This window comes from Anomaloglossus baeobatrachus, chromosome 11, assembly GCF_048569485.1.
Source record: "Anomaloglossus baeobatrachus isolate aAnoBae1 chromosome 11, aAnoBae1.hap1, whole genome shotgun sequence".
NCBI lineage: Eukaryota > Metazoa > Chordata > Amphibia > Anura > Aromobatidae > Anomaloglossus > Anomaloglossus baeobatrachus.
The window spans coordinates 153,079,015-153,094,091 of NC_134363.1; the positions used below are offsets into that span (position 1 = coordinate 153,079,015).

The window sequence follows — 15,077 nt, forward strand, 5'->3', positions numbered from 1 at the left end:
CGGCGTACCCGCGTGTCCGTGATTGCCGCACGAAGACATGTCCATTTTTTTCTGGCATCACTGATGTCCCACGGACCACGCAGTGGTGGGGTCCGTGAAACACGTGCCAGAAAAAAACCTGCTTTTAAAATAAAAATCATTTTTACTCACCCGGCTCCAGCGACGCTCTCTGCAGCCCGTTCTGCCGGCTGCTTCTGAGCCGGCTCATTGCTGTCGCGCATATTCATGATGCACGACACAGCCGACCCGGAAGCAGCTGCTGCAGGGGTCAGCGCCGGCCGGAGGCTGCACCGCGGGAGCGTTCAGCACCATGGAGAGCGGGAGCGCGCACAGGTGAGTTAATCTCTATGTGCAATCACGGGCCACGGAAAACGGAGCCCGGATTGCACTTAGACAACCCACGTGTGCCGTAATTCACGGCACACGGAGGGACATGTGCATGTTTTACACGCCAGTGAAAAACGTCAGTGTTTTTCACTGACGTGTGAAACGGGCCGTAAGGATACAAGTTGCGTCTGAAAGAAGTCTTCAGAATGGTCTGGGCCTGATAGAGAAGAAAAAGTAAAAAACGAGAAACCTATGAAAAGTCTATGAGGCCAATTCATAAAGACTAGAACAGTGCATGCTCACGCTACACCAGTCTTGATGAAGTACAGGAGGCACGGAGTTTATTAAGAGGAGCATGCCACTTAAGCAATTTGGTGCTTTTTCTAAAGTGGCGTGCAGCTCCATGCCCTGGCCTAGAAATATTACACCAGACTTGGGAAACATTTCTGACATGCAAAATGCCAGCAGTTTTGATGAATTGGACAGGCAGGCGTGGCCATATCCCGCCTCAGCACCTCCTGAACTCCACCCAAAATTGCAACATGAAAAAAAAATTACAACATGCTGCAATTGTCTGTGAGTCTCAGATCACTCGCACCTATACAATTCTATGGGTGCGAGTGAAACATCAGACTGCACTCGGATCTCAATTGAGTGCAGTTCGATATACGTACAGGCTGACAATGGAGGAAAGGGAGAGATTAATCCCTCCCTCTCCTCTGCAGCTGTCATCTGATCGCAGGAACAGATCACAGTCGCATGACACAAGGCTCACACTCGCAGCAGAGCCTTAGCTTAGGATCATTAGCATATCGCATCTGATGCTCTCACATCGCATGCCATATGCTTGTGTGATTCCAGCCTAATGTTTACTACTGGAACAGTGAGTAACCTTCTAAATGTTCTAAAAAATATTCTTATATTCACCCCCGACATTTGATCATTATGCCAAAACAAATCACAACCAGACTGTTGAACAATGCGGCACACGTGCTTTCACCATTTTCCATTCCACCTATACGACACATACCTCCGGTATTCCCATAAATCCAAACTCTTGTGGCAGAATAGACTTGTTTGATAATTGAATGGAAGACTGGACAGCCTCATAAATTGTGCAGTGGCCAAAATCAACTTCTTTTGGATTTATTTCCAAATCTGATGTGGTCACCACTGCATGAACTGTGAAGGAAACAGGTCGGGTCTGAAAAGAAAAGAAGAAAAAAAAGAAAGTTGAGTTGATATCACACATGTTAAAGTATTTGCTGTAGATCTTATCCGATGCTCACATATTATTCTACTCGGTGATATAATCTGGATTATTAAATACTATTTACAGCAAGAAAATCTGAACTATTTGTAGGCAATCGTCTGATTGGTGCGAAATCCAGAATCTTTGGTAGTTCAGCAGATTCTTGGTTCCAGAATAAACACTGTGAAATATTTGGCTGCTAAAACTTTGCTCAACATTTTGCTCAAGGTCCAAACTGTGTCACTGTCACGCTGTACAAAGGACTGGTAAGATGTAGTACAGCGTATTCCCCACTAGGTGGCAGCAGAGTAGTGAAGGAGAGTTAAAGTAACACTAACAGAAAGGCAGCTGAAGTGCAGCAGAGTAACTTCAGCAGGCAGTTAAGAGGCAAACCTCCAGGGGGCAATAGAATAGTCAAACAGTCCGGGTCTAGCCAGGAGAGTGAAATCACTGCAAAGGGAGGATCAAAATCAAGCCAAAAAACGGAACCGAGTTGGAAGCTGGGAGATCAGGTATGCAGAGGGGAACACAAACAACAGACAGGAGCGGGAAGTCAAGGACTGGGACAGATGGACGAACAGGGGAGGGTACAGGTCAGGGCACGGTAACAAGGAGTCAGATCGAACAGGAAATCTCACCAGAGCCAGTCACAGGCTGCAGAGCAAAGCTATAACCAGCACAGGAATGCATGTGCAGCGCCCAGATATAGTGTCTCCTGAAACCAGAACGATGCTGATAGGAGTTAACCCCTGACATGACCAGGCTGGGTCTGGGAACATCTGGAGCGGAGAATACTGGTCCTGGATCATGACAGTCACCATAACCATAGTCAAATACGCTAATAATTTTAAGCCCTTGCTTGTGCATCCAATTTTAATTTTTCCACTACCAAGAACCATTACTTTTTTATTTTTTTATTGACATAGCCAAAAGATTTTTGCAAGACAAAATTGTCTAAAAAAAGAAATTCCAGGTAGAATGAAATGGAGAAACAAAAAATGCAATAATGCAATTCCACTATTGTTTTTTAGGTTTTATTTTTATAATATTCATTCCATAGTAAAATGACTTAGTAATTTGATTCTCCAGCTCTGTACAATTATAACAATACCAAATTTGCATATATATTTTTTTGATTTAAGTAGTGAAAAATAATTCAGAAGTTTGTAAAGAAAACAATTGTAGCATTTGCCCCAATTTTCCAGAGATCCAGAATCTTGCTATTTTTTTGTCGAGGGAACTGAATAAAGTCTTTTTCGTGTGTGTGTGTGTGTGTGTGTGTGTGTGTGTGTGTGTGTGTGTGTGATGAGATGATGGTTTAAATAAATTAGGGGTATATTTTGATATGATTTTTATTTCATTTTTTTGGGGTGGAGGGGTGACAGAAAAAACATATTTTGGGCATTTTGGGGCAAAAAGCAAAAAAAAACCCCAAAAACAAACGTACAACATGCTACATTTTGAAAATAAAAAATACAGCTGACCCCAAAAATAATACAAATGTAGATTTTCAATATTTAACTAAAGACTTTAAAGGGAATCTGTCACCAGGTTTTTGCCAACAAATCTGAGAGCAGCATAATGTAGGAGCAGGGATCATAATTTCAGGGATGTGTTACTTACTGGGTTGCTTAGTGTAGTTTTGACAACGCACTGTTGTTTAAACTGTTTTTATCATTACAGGACTACTTGGTGTGCTGAAAGTAGTCCAGCATATTCGTGAGCTCTGTATAACTGCTACATCTGCAGTAGAGAAAACACTGATTTTACCAAATGACAGCAAACAGTTCAGTAAGTGACACATCGCTGGAATCAGGGTCTTTGTCTCTACATTATGCTGCTCTCAGATGGGGGAGCAAAAAAACCTGCTGACAGATTCCCTTTAATGTACACAAGGCAAATATGGAGTAGATTTTCCAGGTGTAAAATAAGCTGTATATTACTATAGAAATAAAATGAATGAGATTTTACAAAATCTCAACCATATGCTGCGGAAATAATCAGCTGGGAATCCAATGCAGAATCTGATACATGTTGCCGATTTTAAGAAGAAAATCAATATCTATATCAGTTCGTGGCTTTTTCTGATAATATATATCTATCTATATATATAATTGCCTTATTCTGTCTGTCTGTCTGTCTGTCTGTCTGTCATGCTCCAAAATTGTGTCCTTACGGTGACACAAAGCTGATTGGCCGCTGGGCTCGCCATGGCCCCGCCCCCCACACGGATTGGCCTCTCGCCCCGGCTCTCTGCAGGCCCCGCCCCCCTCACGCAATGCACGCTCGCTCTGGCCCAACTGACACGGAGCTCCGACTCCCAGGTGAGTACACACACATCAGATCACACTCACTCTCACACACACCTCACACATCACATCCACACACTCACAACATCCTGGGATATCGCTTGCTTCTACACCGGCTCCGTCACGATCCCAGCAGCGCCAGACATAACCTTGCGATGCTGGGATCTTGACGGAGCCCGTGAACGCTGGTAATCATTATACACATCGGGTAACTAAGGTCCCTTAGTTACCCGATGTGTATCATAGTTACCAGTGTACACCGGCTCCCGGTACACATGTGCAGGGAGCCGGCATTATACTCCTCTCCCCCCAGGACTACTCCTCCTATTACAGTCCTCCTATTATACTCCTCTCTGAGTATAATAGGAGAACTATTATAGCATGGGGGATGTAGCACGATGGGGGGTGCGCAGCATGGGGGATGTAGCACGATGGGGGGTGCGCAGCATGGGGGATGTAGCATGATGGGGTGCGCAGCATGGGGGATGTAGCACGATGGGGAGTGCGCAGCATGGGGGATGTAGCACGATGGGGAGTGCGCAGCATGGGGGATGTAGCACGATGGGGGGTGCGCAGCATGGGGGATGGAGCACGATGGGGGGTGCGCAGCATGGGGGATGGAGCACGATGGGGAGTGCGCAGCATGGGGGATGTAGCACGATGGGGAGTGCGCAGCATGGGGGATGTAGCACGATGGGGAGTGCGCAGCATGGGGGATGTAGCACGATGGGGAGTGTGCAGCATGGGGGATGTAGCACGATGGGGAGTGCGCAGCATGGGGGATGTAGCACGATGGGGAGTGCGCAGCATGGGGGATGTAGCACGATGGGGAGGTGCGCAGCATGGGGGATGTAGCATGATGGGGAGTGCGCAGCATGGGGGATGTAGCACGATGGGGAGTGCGCAGCATGGCGGATGGAGCACGATGGCGGGTGCGCAGCATGGGGGATGTAGCACGATGGGGAGTGCGCAGCATGGGGGATGTAGCACGATGGGGGATGTAGCACGATGGGGGATGTAGCACGATGGGGGGTGCGCAGCATGGGGGATGTAGCACGATGGGGAGTGTGCAGCATGGGGGATGTAGCACGATGGGGGGTGCGCAGCATGGGGGATGTAGCACGATGGGGGGTGCGCAGCATGGGGGATGGAGCATGATGGGGAGTGCGCAGCATGGAGGATGGAGCACGATGGGGAGTGCGCAGCATGGAGGATGGAGCACGATGGGGAGTGCGCAGCATGGGGGATGGAGCACGATGGGGAGTGCGCAGCATGCGGGATGGAGCACGATGGGGAATGCGCAGCATAGGGGATGGGGCATGATGGGGGGTGCGCAGCATGGGGGATGGAGCACGATGGGAGGTGCACACCTCCCCCCAACACACACACACACACACAGGGAACCACAAACACCGCCATACACAGACACCCACACACACAGACAACGCTTCACACACACAACACCCAACACACAAACATCGCGGCATACATAAATATACGCACATACCGCACAACACACACATTGCACAAAACATACCTCCCCCCAAAACACACCACACCCACACAAACCGCGCAACACACACACACACAACGCGACAGACACACAGCGCTCCACAAACAACGCAACACACATACAACACCGCTCTCACCCCCCGCCACACCCAGACAACACCCAGAACATGTACAGCGCCCTACACAAACACTTGGTAACTACACACAACAACATCTATATATATATATATATATATATATATATATATATATCTATCTATCTATATCTATAACAAAAATCATACATGAACTACACAATACGTAAATTCTAGAATACCCGATGCGTAGAATCGGGCCACCTTCTAGTATATATATATATATATATATATATATATATATATATATATATATATATATAATTTATTGTGCTCTTATGCTCCCATAATTCAATGGAGAAATCAATATTCGCAACAAATCCCATTTTTTGCTAATTTTACTGTGGATTACCCCAGCAGCAAATCCACACAAAAAACTACAGCAGCAAACGGACGAGCAAATCTGCACCAAAATCTGTGGGTCTTATTGCAGTTTCATCCTATGTGAACGTAACATTTTCTGTTGCGTTTTTGACCTAAAAAGATAAATGCTGCAAAAAAAAAATGTTGCAAAGCACTGGGTGCGATTTCAGATTTAGCGTTCGTTGATTTGACATGAAATGAATGCAGACTCCCTGACCTGATTCATCTAGACCAGGTCGGGTTTGTCCCGGGTAGGGAGGCAAGGGACAATACGATAAAGACCCTAGATCTAATCCAACACGCGCACACTAAAAAACTCTCTCTTATGTTGCTATCTCTGGATGCCGAGAAGGCTTTCGACAGAGTCTCATGGCAGTCACTTTCACAGACACTGGAGCATATAGGCCTGGGACCTGTTTTCTCATCCAAGATTATGGCCTTATATCATTCCCCGACTGCATATCTTAAGATTAATGGCACTCTGTCAAGACCCTTCCCCATCCGGAACGGGACCCGACAGGGATGTCCCTTGTCACCTTTACTGTATGTTCTAGTAATGGAGCATCTGTTATCGGCCATCAGGAATAACCCGGATATACAGGGTATTCGGATCACCAACCGGGAGCATAAATGTGCCGCGTTTGCCGATGATCTCCTTATTATCTATGTAACCCTCTCACATCCCTCCCGTCTCTACTGCTGGAGCTAAACCGCTTCAGCAAATGGTCCAACTTCAAAATCAATTTTGATAAATCAGAGGCCCTAAATGTCTCTCTGCCCCTAACAACGGTAAATGCTCTTAAACCAAATTTTCCCTTTCGATGGCCGGCCCACGGCAGTATTGGACACTTGGGTATAAAGATCCCCGCTGACCCAGCCAGGCTCTTTCAATTAAATTATCAAACTTTTCTGTCAAGGCTCGAGGGAGATTTGGCCTCATGGCAAAAAGGTACTCTATCGTGGTTTGGCAGGATTAGTGCTCTCAGGATGACGGCCTTGCCACGACTGTTGTACTTAATACAGACGGTCCCGGTCTACATCCCGGCAGCATACTAGGCCAAGGCACAACGCCTATTCAATCAATTTGTTTGGTCCAAAAAGCGCGCTCGCTTGAGATGCAGCGTCTTAACCAGGACCAAGAACGCAGGAGGAGCGGGTCTGCGCGATTGTAGGCGGTACTACATGGCAGCCGCTTATGCCAGGGTTCTGGACCTTCTGCACTGCTCTGGATCTAAGCTCTGGGTTGGTCTGGCGCAAGATTTGTGCCCTCTGTCAATACCGACCCTGCTGTGGACCTGGCCTCTCCTCACCAAACATAAAATTGAGATGTCCTACAGCACCAAACAAACATTGAAAACGATACATTCTATGTCATCACGCAACCTCATGATCCAGCCTAGAGGACCCCTTATGCCACTAACTGACAATCCAGAGTTCCTGCTGGGAGCATCGTCCAACAATTTTCTGGGCAGCACGAAACTAAACCCCCTGAGATTAAAACAGGTGGCCCCGGGGGGGTTCCCTCCTTCCGCTCCGGGAGATTGTAGAGAATCGCAACTTCAAACTGCGGTTCCATTTCGAATATGCCCAACTCAAACACTTTATAACCTCCCCAGATACTGTCATGGCCCACTGTCCACCCCAAACACCTTTTGAAAACCTTTGTAATGGGTCTTCTGATACGCGCCATGCAATATCAAGGGTATACAAGTTTATGACGGGCACGGCAGAGACGTCCCCCCCTCGCTTCTGTGCTGCATGGGAAACAGAGCTCAATCAGACGTTCCCTAGGAAACAATGGGAGTGTTGTTTCCATCTGACCCACAGGTCAGTGGTGGCCACCAGGACGCAAGAAACCAGCTATAAAATTCTTTCTAGGTGGTACAGGGTCCCAGCATCTCTCCATGCGTGGTGTCCCGAAGTTCCTGATACGTGCTGGCGCTGTGGAGCGCAGGGGGGCACCATGTCACACATCTGGTGGTACTGCCCAAGCTTGTCGGTCTTTTGGAACAAAGTATTGGTGGCCATTCAAGAGGTCACCGGGATTGTGGTTACCAGCCGCCCAGAAGCAGTTTTGCTCTACATCTTTAACATATCCGAAAATCTATCCTAGGTCACCTCCTCCAGGCTGCCAAGACAGTGATCCCACGACGTTGGAAGGATCCTACCCCCCCTACGCTGGATGAGTGGGTAATGGAGGTGAATGTGATTCACCGAATGGAAATGGTGATGGCCCAGTCACGTGGGCAGACGGTAGAGACAGCCACCAAATGGTTTCAGTGGGAATCATTTCTGTCGGGTAAAAAATTTCTGGAACTAATCTAACCTCCGGAGGACAGGTATCCTGGCCCCCTTATTCTTCAGATAATATACTACCCTTTTGACAAGTTTTGGTCCAACAGACAACGTATCAGTCCCGGTCGCCGCGCCCTACTTTCTTCCCTTCCACTTCTTTCTTTGACCCGCTCTTTCCTCTCTACTCTTCATGACTGCCTCTTTTCTTAAGCTCTCTTCTTTGTTTCACTATTTTCTATGGTTTAAAAATGATTATCCATGTATTCTTGTAATCATCCATATTCCATTATGAAGCCCATGGTAGTTTGTTATCGTTCAGACTATCGATGAATACTATTTGATGCAGCATGGTTTTGTGTTCTTCTCATATATGTTTTTTGTTTTTTTTTTAAAATTCAATAAAACTTTAAATTAGGAAATGAATGCAGACAAAACGTGACAGTGGGAAAAAACCTGTAGCCACTAAAAATCTAAACTTGACCTTTTTTTTATTTTTTTTTTTATTTTTATTTTATTTATTTTTTTTTACTTTGAATTTTACTCATTTCTTACTATGTGAATTAGCCCAAATCTGTACAACTTTGGCATGTGATCGTACAGAAATAGTTGTCTTGAGGATGAATGTTCAGCATGATTTACGCACTTCATGGAAGGCGCATGGAGATCCGCCTGCAGACAATTACTCCATAAAACCTTTTATGCTAATGCACATTTAGCCTCCCTGTAATTCTCTATGAGAAACAGTTCTTGTCTTTGAAGGTCTCATACAACAAATACATAAAAACCGCTATTTATTCTTAATTATACTGATGACGAATGTCTAACAAGAGTCCTTGGCTCACAGCGAGGTCTGTATGTCGTTACAGAAGAAGATCCTTATTTTCCATTCCAAAATATCCAATGCATTAAGTATCCCCGATTTAATATCTTAAATGCAATGATAAAATGCTACTTTTCACGTACTTAATAGAATAACGAGTTTTATAAGTGATTCTAATGCTATCCGCGTGATAATCACATTTTTAATCAACTCAGCGGGAGCTGAAGCATAAACCATCGACGCAGCGCTGAAAGTTTTAGAAGTATTTGAAAAGTTGGAGAATATTTTAATGTAGTTATAATGAGCTATAAAATCACAGTAAAACTAGAAATATGTGTATATTACATCATGTACGCTGTGGAAGATAATGCAGAATCGGTAAGGTATTGGTACCCATTTTTCAGGGTATTTTGACAGATTTTATATTGGATGATACAACATTGTGAAATACATCGCTGTTATATGTTCTACACATATTATGTGCCATATTGTAAGACCCGGCTTACAATGAATGTGCAAATACTTTTTCTTGTATACAGAGATTTTTGTTAAATGATAATGTAGCGCTCCATGGGGCAGGTGGTTAACCTACTCATCGTCGGGCCGTTTTGGGTCGGGTCAGGCGATGTCACAGGGTGGCCTTGCCCGGTTCCGTTGCCCTGAGGCGTACAGTAAATGGTGGGGGAAGCAGGGTATTTGGGAGAGTTTGTCGTGACGCCACCAGTGGTATGCGGCCAGTAGTAGCTGCCGCTGCTGGATTCCTCGCCAGGGCAGGTGTTAAGACAGCCGGGATGGTATCGGTCCCCACAGGCAGAGTGGGCCCCGGATGGATGAAGAGGGAAGGAAGAGGCCGTTGGCACCGAAGCGCTGGGCGGCGTCAGCGCCAGTAAGGACAAGCCAACACAGTCTCTGCGGGTTCAGGGTGTAGTTTACTCACAATTTCAGCAGCCAGCCCGGTCACACTGGTCACTGCCGTGATGGGCTCCGGTCAATCCCAGATCCGGTAAGGGGTCACCACCAGTGTTTTGAGTGAGGAGAGAGTGTTTTATTCCTAGGATGTCCCCCTCAGCAGTTAGGTACCCTGGCTGAGCTCCCACTCCAAGCCCCGGGCCCAGTAAAGTCAAAGTGCTTCCTGCAATGTCTTGCCAGAACTATGGTCCTGACGGGTCTGCCCCTGATGTGTGTGTGTTGCGCCTATTTCTACCCCCAAGTGGAACGCGCCCCTCCAGGTGGCTGCCTTTAGTGACTGGGGAAGTCCCATGATCGTTATGGCCACCCCCCTGACTACCCTAAGCCATCCCACTGTGTGTGAAGGCTTCTAAGCTGTATGTAGTGTGTGAATGTGGAACACAGGTGATTAACCCCCCTTACCTGAGATGAATACCGCACCTTAATTGAGGTGCAGTACCCTGTGGTAACCAGAGCCTCAGGGGCGCCACAATAATCCAACCAGGTAGGTTTTACTCTGAAATGCTTTGTCATTTCAAATAGGGTCTACATTTTTAAAGGGGACGAAGTGTCTTGGATAGCTAGTCAAAGATACGTCCCCATCGGCTTTGGATAAGTAGTCAAAGGCAGGTTCCCGGTGACTTCTCATCGCCCCATACAGACAGATGTGTATACAAAGCCAACTCTCAGCCTAGGGGAGCGAGGTGTGAAGAAGCCACCAGGGACCTACCTCTTGGACTGGATATCAGAGACGGATCATCCCTGTTACATTATCTTTCTAATGTAGCAGCTGATGTGATTCACGCACCGAATGTTCGCGTAGAGTAAATGTGTGGTCAGAGTCCCTTTGACCCCTTTGTGACCACGCCATGCACAATTATGTCATATGATCATAGCGGGTGTATAGAATGCTTAGGTATTGATCCTGCACTGTACCAGTTAGATGCCAGCTGTGTTACGCAGCCAACATTTGCCTCTGTAAGGCCCCTTTCACACGTCAGTGATTCTGGTACGTTTGTGCTTTTTTTTAAACGTACCAGAATCACTGACATACGCAGACCCATTATAATGAATGGGTCTGCTCACACGTCAGTGATTTTTCACTGCACGTCTCTCCGTGCGGCGTATCTGCGTGTGCGTGTTTGCCGCACGGAGACATGTCCATTTTTTTCTGGCATCACTGATGTCCCACGGACCACGCAGTGGTGTGGTCCGTGAAACACGTGCCAGAAAAAAATGTGCTTTTAAAATAAAAAACATTTTAACTCACCCGGCGTCCAGCGATGTCCTCTGCAGCCCGTTCTCCCTGCTGCTTCTAAGCCGGCTCATTATTGTCGCGCATATTCATGACGCGCGACACAGCCGACCCGGAAGCAGCTGCTGCGGGGGTTACCGCCGGCCGGATGCTGCACCGCGGGAGCGATCAGCACCATGGACAGCGGGAGCGGGCGCAGGTGAGTTGATTACTAAGTGCAATCACGGGCCACAGAGAACGGAGCCCGGATTGCACTTAGACAACCCACGTGTGCCGTGATTCACGGCACACGCAGGGACATGTGTGTGTTTTACACGCCAGTGAAAAACGTCTGTGTTTTTCACTGACGTGTGAAACGGGCCTAAGGCCAGAGTCACACTTGTGAGTGAATCACATGAGTCTCGCATCGGCATCACACAGTGCGGCCACACACTCTCCTGATAGGAGCGGGTCGGCTGCATGTATTTCTATGCAGCTTAGACGCTCCTGTCCAGAGAGTGTGCGGCCGCACTGTGTGATGCCGATTCGAGACTCACGTGATTCACTCACAAGTGTGACTCTGGCCTTAGCAGCAGCCATAGCTAGCTTTGATTGCTGCTGTTTAACTATATATATGCTGCTATCAATTACTGAGAGAGGCAATTAAATTAATAACTTTCCTGTTACGTGAGAATGGGGTGGCAATGTGTTAGCATGGAGACCTGGGGTCTGCAGAAGTCACCCATGGCTGCCTTGTTGGTCGTCCTATAAAGCCCACTCTGTCTCAACTTCACAGGTGAACTGCAATTTCAATATATGCAGAAATACTTAAAGGGAATCTGTCACCAGGTTGTTGCCCCTTAATCTGAGAGCAGCATAATGTAGGGGCAGAGTTCCTGATTGCAGTCATGTTATACTTACTGGGCTGCTTTGTGTAGTTTTGACAAAAATCACAGTTTAATCAGCAGTAGATTATCATTACAGGACTACTTGGCGTACTGCAGGTAGTCCAGCATATTCATGAGCTCTGTATAACTGCTAGATCTGCAGCAGAGAAAACTGTGATATTATCAAAATAACAGCAAGCAGCTCAGTAAGTGACACATGGCTGAAATCAGGGTCTCTGTCTATACAATATGCTGCTCTCAGATGGGGTAGCAAAAACCTGGCGACAGATTCCCTTTAAACATTGCAGTATACAGTATAAGCAATCAAGGGATTGCAGGATCAAGGCCCCTAAGGAGACTAATACATTACGAAAAAAAAAAGTAAATGGACCCACATTTTTCCATTAAAAATATAAATATATTTGTTATCACTTCAATCTATCTTGATATAAAAAAAATGTAACCATATGTTAACAAAATGGGAAAAAAAAAGTCAAAAACACAAGAACTGTTTTTTTCAGGTGCTCAAATACCCATATAAAATGTAATAAAAAAAGCTATCAAGTCATTGTATGTACTCCAAGATGGTGTCAAAATAAAATACATGCTCAGTTCACAAAAACAGGTCCTCGAACAGCTCCATTGACAGAAAAAAATAAAAAAGTTACACAATTCTCAGAAAATGGAAACACAAACCAATTTTAGATCAGAATTTTTTGGACCATTAAAATATATATATAAAAAAAAATCGTAAGTTTGGCATAGTTATACTTGTACTGTCCTAATCATGTTGCCAGGTCATTTTTGCTGAGTAAATACTCGCTTCCACTTGTTTTTAACACGGACGAGTGCAATCCAATAAAACATCAGATTGCAATTGCAGTAGTGTTATACAATGAGGAAGTGTCAATACATAATTTTTTTCCCATGCCGTATCGTCATGAGAAAAGAATCTTAGCATGCTGCGTTTTGCAGAGTCTGTGGGTGCATGTGAAATATCGCACTGCACTCTGATGTCATGCGAGTGCAGTGTGATATTCACGGAGACAGGAAGCGGAGGAGATGGAGAGATAACCCTCTCCCTATTCTCCGCACCTGTGATTCGATTGCAGCAGAGTCTGAACTTAGGGTCATTAGCATAACACATCCGATGCCATACGCTGGTGTGATGGAGGCCTAATGCTGTGAAAACAAAACCCAAAAAGCAATGAAGAAACTGCAGGTGGTTTACATCATTTTACCGCACTTGGAATGGTTTTCCCTGTTTTCAGTACATTACGTCGTAAAGTGAATGGTGTTATTCAAGACTATAACTCGTACCATAAAGATCAAGCCCTCATATGGCTATATTGACTGAAATAAAAAAATTATGGTTCTTGCAAGTTGAGGAGTATAAAATTAAAGGAAACCTGTCAGGTGCAATATGCACCCAGAACCACAAGCAGTTCTGGGTGTATACTGCTAATCCCTGCCTAACCGTCCCTGTATCTAGTAGCATAGATAAAAGAGATCTATATAAAAAGTATTTCTAAGGATCCTTTATGGTATGCTAATGAGCACAGGGACTAGTCACAAGGGCTTTAGTTCCTGCGCTAATTCCGCCCTGTTAGCATGTCCACAGGGGCGTGCTAACATCTTATGCAAGGCCCATTGCCTCGCGTCATCAGCCGTGACACATGTACCTGTGTCCGCTGTCACCGTTGTTCAGAATGCCCAGCACTATGAAGCCGGGTGTACACGTCCCAGCTTCAGAGAGGTCTAGTGCGCATGACCGGAAGTTCTGGGGACTTCTGATCATGTGCACTAACCCTAAGCCCAGCGTTCTGAAGCGGTGGAAGCGGACACAGGTACGCGCGTCACTGCTGATGACGCGAGGCAATGGGCATTGAACAGCATGTTAGCACACCCATGGGGGCATGCTAACATGCCAAGAGGGCAGAATGAGCGAACTAACTAAGGAACTGACACCCTTGCGACTAGTCCCTATGCTCATTAGCATGTCATAAAGGATCTCTATAAATACTTTTTCTAAAGAACCCTTTATCTATACTAATAGATACAGGGACAGTTAGGCAGGAATTAGAAATATGCACCCAGAACTGCTTGTGGTTCTGGGTGCATATTGCACCTGACAAGTTCCATTTAAAAAGCAAAAAACAAAAAATTGCCTGGTTTTGAGGATGTTAAAGGGGTTTTCTCACAAACAACGTTAATTTTAATCAATAGATCTTGGAATTATAATACTTTCCACAATTGGATGTGTTTAAGAAAAACGTCCCTGTGCTGAGATAATCTTATATATGTGTCCCTGCCATGTACTGTGTACTGTCTCTGTCTGACTGTACAGGGACATGGTCTGATCATACCACAGCTCCTGGGCAGAGGAGGAAGCAGAAGATATTATACAGATATTACAGCACGGGATCACAGCTGATTCTTTCTTTGAGGTAAAACATTTTTCAAAAACAGACAAGGAAATGCTTTACCTCACAAAAAGAATTTATATACGATCCCATGTAGGTAATGTCTGCATACTCTCTCCCCTGCCCTGGAGCTGTGCATGTCAGTGTATGGTCAGACACGGCCATTACACAGTACATAGCAGGGACACATATATAAGATTATCTCAGCACAGGAACATTTTTTTTAAACACATCCAACTATGGAAATTATTATTATTATACCAAGATCTATTGATTAAAATGAACTTTAAAATTAACTTTGTTCATGTGGAAAGTCCTTTTAAGGCCCAGCATACAACACTGCCAATTATGACGAGGGCTTGTTATATCTCACACAGTGCTCTACATTCCCATTTTGGCCGGCTGGAGCTACTTTATATTCAGAAAGAGACTGTGATCATTGATCATTGTTTTTATAACATTTTTAGAGCCATCCTGGCAAATGTATTCACATCCGTCTCCGTTCCCCAATAGGGCTTACTACACACAAGTGTCAACCAATTAATCTTAATGTTATGTCTGTGGAGTGTACAA

The 15,077-nt window shown here is 45.5% G+C and overlaps 1 protein-coding gene across 2 annotated transcripts in view; it reads right to left on the bottom strand.

Annotated features, from left to right (window-relative positions):
- Nucleotides 1-15,077, bottom strand: part of CFAP74 (cilia and flagella associated protein 74) — a 365,782-nt gene that overhangs the window by 99,017 nt on the left and 251,688 nt on the right. For both annotated transcript variants that reach the window (XM_075327962.1, XM_075327961.1), the window contains exon 24: nucleotides 1,358-1,531. In XM_075327962.1, the coding sequence (XP_075184077.1) occupies nucleotides 1,358-1,531 (174 nt within the window). The remainder of the gene's footprint in view (nucleotides 1-1,357; nucleotides 1,532-15,077) is intronic.